Source organism: Lutzomyia longipalpis, chromosome 2 (genome assembly GCF_024334085.1).
Source record: "Lutzomyia longipalpis isolate SR_M1_2022 chromosome 2, ASM2433408v1".
NCBI lineage: Eukaryota > Metazoa > Arthropoda > Insecta > Diptera > Psychodidae > Lutzomyia > Lutzomyia longipalpis.
Window position 1 is genome coordinate 6,638,677 of NC_074708.1, and position 12,498 is coordinate 6,651,174.

The 12,498-nt window shown below is 34.8% G+C and overlaps 1 protein-coding gene across 2 annotated transcripts in view; it reads left to right on the forward strand.

Annotated features, from left to right (window-relative positions):
• The first annotated feature begins 1,721 nt into the window (after positions 1-1,721).
• LOC129788920 (probable G-protein coupled receptor No18) overlaps positions 1,722-12,498 on the forward strand; it is a 24,043-nt gene continuing 13,266 nt past the window's right edge. Inside the window, exons 1-3 of one of the 2 annotated variants that reach the window (XM_055825358.1) lie at positions 1,722-1,833; positions 2,574-2,865; positions 10,851-11,582. In XM_055825358.1, coding sequence (XP_055681333.1) covers positions 11,126-11,582 — 457 coding nt within the window. In that variant the 5' untranslated portion in view covers positions 1,722-1,833; positions 2,574-2,865; positions 10,851-11,125. Of the gene's footprint in view, positions 1,834-2,573; positions 2,866-10,220; positions 11,583-12,498 lie in introns of those variants that run through there. The other variant, XM_055825357.1, reaches the window with a different exon arrangement.

The window sequence follows — 12,498 nt, forward strand, 5'->3', positions numbered from 1 at the left end:
GAAAATTTGAGGAAATTCCTCCACGAAACTCCCACAAAATCGTTAATCATCTTCACCTCTGGCTTAGGGAGATTATTCTGTTTAACCAACATGATTTGCTGCTGTGCCAACATCTTTACATAGTTGCATGGATCCACAACACTACATTGCACTACATAAGTTCTACCACTAAACATCGTAAGCTTGGTGATAATAATGTATCTCGAAAGGGATGTGAGACATGCGGGGATTTGAAATATGGTTGGTTTAAAATTCTATTTTTTTCCTGACAAAAATTGCACACGGCTATTGTGGGTGAAAGTCAGGTAATCACCAATGGAATTTCACTCAAGGGAAAGTTTTTTTTCACACTTCCTCCACCCTCAAAAAAAAAAAACTTTAGCTCCGCGCTTTAGCCAAACACGAACTTTTATAGGCGTAACATCTCCAAACCGAAAGCTTCCTCTTTTGTGTTGAAAGTGATTATTTAAAAAAAAAACGAAAAGGGAGAAGAGCAAAAAAATAAGGGTGAGATTCAATTCTTTCTCTCTTGATTATGTTCTTTTCAAAGTTTTCTTCTTGTTTTTTTTGTAGCGACAGTGTCTCTGATTATTTTCATTGTCAGACAATTAAAAGAGAATTTAATTCGTTTATTCTTCTTTTAAATGTTGTGTAGACTACAAGCACAGAGAGATTCTTTATTAAGATTTCTTTTTTTTCTTAAAGAGAATTATCCTTGCATCAAATAAAATCCCAATTGTTTTAAGGGGAGGAAAAATAAACAATTTTAGAATGTTCAACATTAAATTCAGCAGATCCTTATGAATGGGGTTGTGTAGAATGAATGTAGAACATACCAAAATGTTGGCTGTTTTGGGGCTTTCTAAACAGGACAATTGACTTAATTTTATTATCTGAAATTTTGGGTAAATTTCGTCATGTTGTAAGTGTTTTGTGTCGTAAAAAGTAAAGATAGCATCGCAAATAAAATCTTATCTATCATCTTCCGTCTCAATCGCAATGTCTGCGAGAATCACGGTGAAAACTCAGAGACAGGCACAAGGGATATTCCATCCATATACATAATACAGAACATGTTTTATTCAAAAGCACATAATCTTATTCCATGTTTATAAAACTTTAATGGAAAAATATTTTCCATTAACATTTTTTTCTGTGTAGCATTTTGCAAAATATTTCAAAAAGTTACGTGTGGGTTAAAGGTATGTATACAATAAAAATTTCGAATTCCTCCGGGGACTTGATGGAGTACAACGATGTGTGCTAAGGGAGTTTAATTGCCAATATTGCACAATGTTGTGTGTTACATTTTATTGAGGAGGATGGTGCAGAAAAAAAAGAACGAGAAAAATCAATTTTTTTTCGCGAAAAAGAGGTGTAAAGTGTGTGCATGAATGGATGTGAATATGAAATGAAGGTGGGAAAGGTGGAGAAAAAAAGAAGTTTTTAATACTATCGGATTTCTCCTTTGGAAAATATTGTGTGTATAGGTTTTTATTGTGGAATTCTTTCACATATATATGGAAACGCATACGAGCAGTAAATCGTGACCATGTAAAGTAGAATCCATCAGTCAGATGACAAAACAGGGAGAAGCGAAAACCAAGTGGGATGTGGGTGAAAGTGGGAAAAGCTCTTTCTCTCCTGCCGCCTTTTTTTTGCACTCGCTGCGCCCGCGCACATAGGCCAGTGTATAGTGAAGGTAAATCTCGACCTATACCAGTCTCAAATATGAGCTGTATGTGACTACTTCAGTTCTCTTCCCAAGGAATACCGAGCCAAATGTGCGAGTGATTTTTTTTGCGCCACACGGAGAATAAAGAAGTTTATACGGTGTGTATATAGGAGAGAGGCTATTTGTGTGGTTGATTCCCTCATAAATGAAATTTTTTGGGAGGCCCAATCGAATTTTTTATCTCTCACGCATAATAGTTACGCTCTACCTTCCTAAGGTGTTGCATCGCTTCTTTATCTCTTTTTTTTCGCGCGCGGTATTTTTACAACAAAGGAGTTTCCGTTTTTTCTTCCCCCAAAAAAAAAAACTTCGTAAAAAAAATCTCATAAATTTAATATTTTCTTTTGTCTAAAAGGATGTGAATTTATTTAAAACAACAAAAAATTTGAAGATTCATGCAACAGTCGTTCGGAAGTTATAAATATAATTTTATTTTCCTTTTAGATAGAAAAAAAAAAACACGAAAAGGTGAAGTGTCTGTGGCTGAGCGTCCTCAAAATGAATAAACTTTAGAGATTGTACCACTCTTTTATATTCTGGTGGTGGGCACTCTTTTTTTGTCGTTTTTTTTCCCACAAACTCCGCTACATATAGAAAATTCGCGAGTTCATTTTTATTGCGGCTTTTGTTCTGAAATTCAATTTAAAATATTCAATTTATCTGTCTGCATGAGTTTTCATCTCTTCTCTCGGCCACTTTGCACCACAAAACTCTATTGCATTTTGCTTTTTGAATTATTATATTTAAAAAACGGTTTTAGTTTGTCAAATAAACCTTCCATATACATTTTCAACTTGTATTCAATTTTAATTTTTTAATTCAACAAATGTTCAAATAGTCTTTCGACAAATATCAACAAAGTTTTATGTGGGTGTTTGCGAAAGCCATAGCGAAAAAAATTGCTCACAGTGAAAAAAGGAACCAATATTGTAATTAAATGATAATATTTATTGTATACTGTGTGTGTTTGCAACAGTCTGAATCATTACATAGTGTTGACAATCTAATGATGATAGTGAAAACATCGTCTAATTGAACAAGATAAAAAGCACATAGCGAACAGGAAAAAAAATGTGCCCACGGGCTTCGCGTAATGTGAATTGTGGTGGATGATATTCAAAACACACACTGTACGCTCTTCGTTAAACTCAAAAAGATTCCTTGTGCATCTATATGTTTATAATTCCATACATATCTAATTATATACATGTCAATCCCCATGTACAAAGCCACACATCTCATGCATATTTCCCGCATATGAGATGCCCCATGTACATATATGTATGTATGTATAATTCATGTAATCATTGGTAAATGAGAAATGTAATCTGTATAACCATCTAAATGTATGGTTTATATACAATCAGCCAATCGTTCCTCCTTTTACAAAACAACGATAAAATATTTTAGTATGAAAAATGAACCAAAAATAGATATATCATTTGGTCTACATGGTACAAAAACCACTCTCATATAAATTTCTCCTAAGTGGCTTTTCAACATCCAAATTACACTCAATATTCAGCAAAAATTGCTCTCAACTTCTTCCCAAAGAAGAAGATTGCTTGCTTTGGTGGTTTGAGGAGAAAAAGTGGCTCCTTTTGGGCTGCTCTGCGGTAAATTCCTCCCTGCAAGGAGCCACACAAACACACAGTTTTGCACAAAATATAAGGTTTACTTATACATTTTAATTGAAAAAGCCATAGCTCCCCAAAAGCTTTCACCGCACTCAAAAAAGTAAATGAGAGTATCACACAATTTCAAAAGAGGGATCTTACAATAATTAATAAAAGTCCATTTTAAAGTATTTATTGTACACACAAAAGGATACATAAGGATGCCGCAGTAATAAGAAAATTTTTGACATCTCAAGAGAACTGCCCCATCATCCTCTTTTGGGCATCTTTTGAAGCAATTTTATACACTCAAGAGCAAGATGTGCTGGAGAGTTTCTCATTAATCCCATAGTTGGACATCATAAGGACGACACTTTGAAGGGCTTTTCCTCAAGTTTATGCAGCTTTTCACTCTCTCTCTCTCCGCCCAAAGAAATTAAGAGCTATTCAGTATTTATTTCATTTTGCTGTTGCGTTGGCATTTAATGAATTTGCTCCGGTAGATTTAATTTAAATGCCTCAAGCATTATAGCCACAGAAATTTTCCAAAATTTGCATAGTTGATATTTTTTGGGAACTTTTTTCTCGCACACGATGCAATCAATTTTATTTAGTTATTGTAATATGTGTAAAACAGGGTGAATGTGATGAGAAATTCTATCAAGAATCATAATATTTTGTATAGTCCAATTTTTTGTATTGTAGCTCAGGGCAAGAACATCAAATAAGTTCAATAAATTCAATTCAATTGATTGGTTCTTAAGTTAACAGGAAAAAATCAATTTCCTAAACTACGTCCAAATAGGTACGAAAATTTATTAATTATTACATAAATGAAACTTTGCGTAGAAAAAGTTTACCCGGCTGGACTTTTACATTGTCTAATCAAATACTCTTTAATTTTATTTCTTTCTCACGAGCATAGCTTTTTTTTATAGTTATCTAGACTAGATAATTTTATTGGGGAATAAGAATATGTAGATTTAAGAACAATAATAGTCCATAAAAGAATATACGATTATAAATATTACTTACTAGTCAACCCGAGCCCCCAATCACGTGTGAGCAATCACCATTTTAAGCTTTATAAAGGGGCGTATATTAGTTGGGGGGATGAATAATACGGTACCCCGAAAAATTTTTTAAATAAAAAAATCCGTTATCTGACCCTTCAGTAGGTAGAAAATGGGAAAAAAATCAGTTTTTCTGTGGGGGCGCTATAAAGGGGGGTCGGGGCGGAATCCCATATAGCGCTTGCAACTCGTATTGACCCCCTCTACCCCCATACCAAATTTCATCAAAATCGGCCCAGCCGTTTCGGAGGAGTTCATGTGCCACAGACAGACAGACTTTTCAGCTTTATATATTAAGATATTCTTTGCCAACCAGGACACTGCGAAATAAAAGTTATTGCGTAGCGTATAAAAAAAAATAAGAGAAGTTGTAAAAAATAATAACGAGGCTTACAAAGATATTTTGCCAAAATCAAAATCAATTAAGAATCTTTCGAATGAAATGGTTTTTTAATTGAAAGAATTTTAATTTTCTTGGCGAATACTTAAGTGCAAAAAAAAGCTTCCAAATAGCTTTAATTTACCACAATAATTCACACTGCGCTCCATTTTGTGGGGTTTGTGGGGTGTATAATAATTGAAAGTAGTCGATGGTTGTAATTAAATAAAAGTGTGGCTATTTTTCCAACATAATCCAGGGAACACCACTAAAATTAGTTATTGCCACAACCAAACCAAACTTTGCTAATTTATTCGCAATTTCATCCCCATGAGGATTCTTCGAACAATTATGGTAATGTTTTAATGGGGTATTTCCCATTTTATACTAATTTTGCAAATTTTAATGTACAAACCCCCTTAATTTCGCGGAAGAAGACGTCAAATTTTTCGAATCAAAATTTCATATAGATCCTTCATCATTCGCAAAAAAATGAAGACGTCATTTTGTGAATTGTGTGGGATTGAAATGGTTAAAATAAAATACACGTAGAATCTTTCTTTTATGCCTTTCAAAATTTATGCATAATTCAGAATAACAAAAGGGCAATTGTTCCATTAATAGGATTCTTATCGGGAAAAAAGTAAGAACGTCCGCCTACAAAATAATAAATTAACAAACGTACCATCTCTTACCGCAATCTCCTACTCATTGTCCCACGAAGACGTTCGCACCTGGAGAATTACATCCGTGTATTTCAACATTGAATGGATTCCTCCTTACTCAAGATGCTTTCCAAGAGGTTCTCCCAACAACTAAACACAGTGAAAATGTGAAGAGCGAAGCTATGTCCTCCAGTTTAAAGTGCCTCCTCTTAACACACATACATAATAACTTACAAACTGTTTTCCGAAAGGTCAAAAGATACGCCTATAGGGGTGAAATTGTATATAGCCGGAAAAGGATTGAATCCTCCACGGAGGTTATACCTCATATGATTTTCCGCTATATGTATGAAAAAAAAAATTTCAAGTTTTTTCGTGTGTGAAAAAAGGGAGCTTGAGGAATCTGCATCATATACAGAGAGGAGGTTCAGAACATGAAAGCTCTTTGGGCGGTTAACCAAGCATAATAAATAAAAAATCAGTCCATAGGACCGGGATTAAAGAACATTTGACGTGGAGAGTTGGTATTTTCTTCTCTTCAAGTTCCGGTGAAAATCCAAAAAATTTCAATCTGTTTTAAATTAGAAAATATCTTCCATGCATAAACCCTCATACGCCGCAATTCTCAAGCTCATTTCACAAACCCACAATGGGCATTTTACTTCACTCAATCCATCATGGCAAAACGTATTATGATATACAACTTAACTCCCCTCCGTCCCTTTTAGCTGTGATTCTTTCGAAGAAAAGAATAGCACAGCTTCTGTGTACCACCTAAAATGCAATGTTGTCCGATCGGGCTCAAACTTGGGATGAGCACGAATTAGGGTCCCCACATTCCAAAAAACGTATGTCAAAAAAAAATTTTCCGGCCGTCCGTCCGTCCGGCCGTCCGTCCGGCCGTCCGGAACCTTTTGCTAAATTACAAGAGAACGGTAATAGATAGAGACTTGCGGTAAACGGCAAAGTTTAAATATCGACCGGAAGACATCCGATTATGAGGTCAAATCCACCCCCCACCCCTCCGTCCGCCATTTTGAATAACCTCAAAATTTTGTTTTCGCTATATCTCAGCCCCTGTAATAGCTAAAAATCTGAAATTTTGATATGTTGTAGGGGCCATCAAGACCTTTCCAACGATACCTCATTTTCGAAAATCGGTCAAGCCGTTTAGTCAATATGGCCACCACAATTTTTCATCGAAAATCGACCATAACTCGAAAACGGCTTGACCGATTTTGATCAACCCGGGGTCAAATGAAAGATCTCAACAAGCCCTACAACTCTCTAGAACATCCGAAGTTTCAAAAGTGACCGCTAGGGGGCCAAAAATCAAAAATAAAATTTTCGATTAGTTTTCGATGAATATCTCGAAAACTACACGATGCATTTTCTTCAAATTTTCATATGTTATAGCTAACTATATTATCTAGCTCCATGCCAAAAATAAAGAAAATCTATGTTGCCGTTCTCGAGATATAGCCTTCCAAAGTTGGCATGTCATATCTCGGGTTCTACAAGTCCGATTTCGATCAACTCAAGCGCAAATGAAAGGTTTCGTGAAACCCTTCAAATGTCTAGAACATTGCAACTTCGAGAAATGACCACAAGAGGCGCTAAAGTCAATATTTTGCATATCCAAAATTTTTAAGTTTAAATATCTCAAAAACTGTACTATGCATTTCGTTAAAATTTTAGTATATAATAGCTGAGATCAAGACCTTTCCAACGATAGGTCATATAAGAAAATCTATGGAGCCGTTCAGGAGATAAAAGGGTTTTAATTTTTTATTTAATTAATACGCAAATTCTTAGGCGCCCCGCGAAGCGGGGCGCCTTATATATAAGGTATATGAATATAAATGCAGAGTAAAATATAACGTTAAAATATAAATATATAGGGTGGTCAAGATAAGATGGACCGTTCTTATGGGCTAAACCTATAAAAGCGGTCCATGTTATCTTGACCATCCTATATCGAGGGTTGGAAAATATACTATACTAACTCATTTTTGTTGATTTTCAGGAGAGCGATTTGAAGTTTGAGATTTACATTGCTTCTTATGTAAATTTTTTTTACAGTTTTCGCTGTAACTTTGTAGGGAACAAATATTCGAATTTGTCCTTTTGAGGGAAGATGAGGGACATCAAAAACAATCGAAAAATGCGTTAAAAATATACTATACTAACTCGACTTAGTATAGTGTATTTTCCAACCCTCGATATATAGTTACATGTTTAATTAGTAAGCTAACTATTGGGCGCCCCGCGAAGCGGGGCGCCTTATATATAAGGTATATAAATATAAATGTAAATGCAAAGTAAAATATAACGGTAAAATATATATAGCAGAGTATAGATTAATAAGAAAAGGGAATGTACATGGTAAGTTTCACTTACGGGCTGTGATTCTTCCTTCAGAGGCCAAGTTAAATATATGTAAATGCAAAGTCTAATAAAAATAAATAGCTGCAGAGTATCGATTAATCAGAAAGGGGAATGTACTGGTAAGTTTCACTTACGGGCTGTGATTCTTCCTTCAGAGGTCAGTCTAAGTGTGAAATTTGATAAAGATTTGGTGGTGCAAACTCTGGGGAAGGATGACTCGCGCCACGAATCACAGCCAATGCGCGAGTTAGCCTTCCCCCAGAGTTTGCACCACCAAATCTTTATCAAACTTCACACTTAGACTGACCTCTGAAGGAAGAATCACAGCCCGTAAGTGAATTTTTGGTGGAATATAAATCCGACCTCTGAAAGAAATTTTTTTTTCAAGAAAAAAAAAAAGTAAGAGGATCTTCATATCAAGCCACATAGTACTGCAAACACGAAGACCTCCCGGGGTCACCCTCTTCGGAGCCCTGTACCGCATAAACCCCAAGAATATCCCTCCCCGGGGGTTTCTCATTTCAAGCAGAGAAAATATCTGGGATGACAAGTCGATTTGTTTCCCCACTGATTTATTTATTTTCCAAAAGGATGTTCTCTAAATTATCTACATGTGTCGACGTGGCATGGGGGGGGGGGTTGTAGAAAAAAAATAATAATATATTTGTGAGGAAATTGCGGAAATTGGTTGTTCGCATACGCCGCTAAAGTTCCAACATTGAGAGATTTCAATGATTCAAAGATGAAAGACTCAACTTACTAAATGTAAAAATATCCTCTAATTGCTGTCACAAACAGTACATAGATGTAAATACGAATGTATGAACCCTATAAATATAGGAGCAGAACATTTCATAACATTTTGCCCCAATTTTAAAAAATTAAAAAGGTCTTTTCTCTTCTGTGCGGCTAGCAAATGGACCATGACCCCAATTTTGTCTTATATAAATTCTTCAAATGGGAGAAATATACTGCAGAGGAACATTAAACATTCAAGGAAAGTACAATATAGGTTCTCCATTATCAGATAACTTGGGAAAATGCGGAAAAGCATTGTTCTAAAATTCAAAATTTGCGACACCAATTATTCATTTTGCTATTTTCTATTTTCTACATAATAAATTATGGGTTCTTGCAAAGTGTTTAGTGTATTTCTTAGTTTAATGAGTTTTATGTTCATTGTTACATATTCTTTTTATTGTAATAAAACTGGGTTTTTTCTCAATAAAAATGCTATCAACAGGAGATTTTATCTGGAATCAAGCAATGACGCATATGCTTTATGAAAGAGAAAGTATTTTGCGAGGTTCTGTTGGAGGTTAACAGAAGTTTTAGAATCAGATTAGAATCCCTTTAGCAGGAAATATTTAACAAATTAATCACTGCTTCAGACAGCGATACTAATGCAGAATTATTTTGTAATGAAGCATATGTATATTAGCTGCAAGTAAACATATTTTTTAATGAGTTAGGATATTTAAAGTAATTACTAGCTATAGATTGCCAAAAGGAAACTCCTTGATAAAGCCCAGAAGAAAAATAAATTGTTATAAAAATGTACAAGAAATTAATTTGAAAAAAAAATTCCCACTTGTTAACCATCGCTGACTCGTCGGAAAATTCACAAGAAAAAAATGAATAATTTCACAAGGAAAATACCAAAATGTGTGGGTGGATAAAAAGTCAACGTGCCAGAGGTGATTCGACTAAATTAGGTCATCAATCACATAATTTTTGGTAACTAGAATCATTTATTCATGCCTTTTCCATTTTATGTTTTATAATTAAACACAGAGCACTTTTAAAATTAATCTAAAATTGCTCTTCAAAAATTTTTCACTCCATTTAATTATGCTTTCTGTTTTTTTTGTCATTTATTATTAGTTGGTGTCCCACTTCGTGGCCAACACCAAGTATTTTCACACCAAAAAATCCAATTATTTTCAGTCCCTTTTAAATATTCAAATTACTATTAAATATTCTTTATTCGCGGAAAAAGATAATTTATATTTTAGGAGAAGGGGGATGCATTCAATTTCAATTCAATTTAATTTATTCATTTGAATGAGTTTATAGCCTTCTACGTCCATCGCCGTCTTAGAGTTGTTACCAACCCCCAGGACCAAACGATTGGAAAGATCCTTTCACTGGTTGTATGTTCTTGGTCATGAATTTAAAAAGTGGAGCAAAAATGTTTTATTTATGTCAATATTATGTACAAATTGAAAGTTATTTGCCTTTGTTGCGTTTATTACCGTATTTATGATTCAAATTCAATGTACGCGATGAAATAGTGCTAAAACATATAGCATGTTACGCAATAGTCAGGGCAATAGTTACAACAGAGATACATACATACATATGTATATGTTGCAAATAAATATCCAAATTAAATGTTAATGCTATTTGCTGTGCTTTAATAATGAGACAAATTCATGTGCTGTAAATATAGACATATAAGTAAAAGCTGAGATTTTATTTAATGAATTTTTTTTCTTTCTTTGCACCAAAAGCTTAATTTCTTCTCTTTTTTTTCCTTACTCAAACAATAATTTGATCCTAATGCAGAGTGACACGACAAAATGTTTTCGAAGCCTGTTTCTCAGAATTATTTTAACAAAAACCATTTTGGTTTTACTGCAAAAGGAAAGTGGCAACACCATACGCACCCACAGACATTGCCCTGCCTTTCCTGGAATAGTCAATGTAAAGGCAGGCACCTCTTGCTATAAATACTCATGAGAAATTACATTCTTTAATGTACTCCACCTGCTGTATATTGTAGGTATTATCGTGATAAACAATATATATTCTTCCCTCATAGCCTTTTACCTAACATACATAAGTACATAACACATCATCACACATACGTAGAGCACATAGCAAATTTAACTGAATGACAATTGAAAATTTGCTAAACCAGAAATAAATCGGAAGTGTGTGGCAATTGAAAATTAATTGAAAATTCGCTATCATTGAGTTAATTGATTGAAGAAGAGCACTCCAGCGTGGTCTCGCATAAATAATATATTGTGTGCAAGTAACATTTTCGCAGAATCCACCGTGGCGAAGGCGATGAGATGATGGTGGGATGTTACTCTTGCCATTACCTCCATAATTAAACAAACTTTGCAATCAAAGAAAAGTGTTTTCCCTCCCCCCAAGAGTGATTGAGTGAACAAAACAAGGATATATATTATTGAAAATAAAGAGTGAACAACAACAAAAAATGAAACATGGAATGTTCTCAGTGATAAATAGCGCGAGGCATGATGAATTCATTCGGCATGATAAATAAATTGGTAATGTCGACCAGCACCCACTTGGACATGGCGTACAGAGTTTCAACAACAACAATTAGGAATAATATATACGATGGCATTTCCGTGCTCGAGGATTTCTCACATTTACCCACGGTACCGAGTACAAGTGCAACCATTGATATCATTTATGAGACAACATACGCCACACGGGGCAACAGGACGATGGTGGATGGGACAAAGGAGAATCGCATCAGTGCTTTAAATTGGACAGACATTGCTCTCGTGAGCCTATTCTGTATCCTCATTGTGATAACAGTGATTGGAAATACCCTTGTGATATTATCCGTGATTACCACGAGGCGCTTGAGGACTGTGACCAATTGCTTCGTCATGAGTCTAGCCGTGGCTGACTGGCTAGTCGGCCTCTTTGTGATGCCACCCGCAGTTGCTGTTCATTTAATGGGTGAGTGTTTTATCTAACAACATGACATTAAACATAAACCAATTGATAAGCTCTCATGTACCTGCATAATAGTTGATGGAATTCTTACTGTTTAGACAGGCACACGTTGCAAACATTGCAGATCAATTTTCGGGGGAGGGTTTGGGATTTATTTGATGTACCCTATGGCTTTATTTTAGATGTATACAGTACATGCAGACGTATAATATATAGAATGGAGATTCCTGATATTGGAATAAAATCAACATTTTGCGCTTTATTTACCTTCGCGAGTGAATCGTCCACGGACAATTTCAATTTGATTTTCTCCACTTCTCTTTGCGGCTTTTCCAACGAATCCAAACGTTCAACGTTTAACTTTAGGCCTGCAGAGTCTGCACAGTAATGATAAATGAATTTGAGCTTTTGGTCTTTTTTAATCTTCTTCGTGAAGGGAGCTTTTTTTTCCCCAAAGTGCGTTTATCAATACCGAGTAAATATTGCGTTAAAAAAATATTATTCAATCTTTCATTTCTTTGAGTTAGAATTGAGCAATATTAAAGAAACAGTAGCGCGCATTGAAAAATTCTAAATAGAATAATTTTAACAATCTTCCTGCTTTGGAATATTCGCAGATACCTTTTCTTCTATATCTCAATGGAAAATGAGCTTCTAAGAGCTTTCAAAAAATCCATCGTGACCACTTCCACCCCAAAGCTTCCAGAAGAACTGAATGTAAAAAAATGAATAGAGAGAATATTCCAAAAGTTGATGGATTATTTGGCAAATATTGAGTAATAACCATTTGAGTAAAAATTTCAAGTGATTTTTGATTAAAAATATTGGGATTTTGTTGAATATTTTTTTAACCTTCTGGCTTTTGACTGCTACAGAGAAAACATTAAGGCAGAGTGCCAAATTAGGTCGAATATCAAAA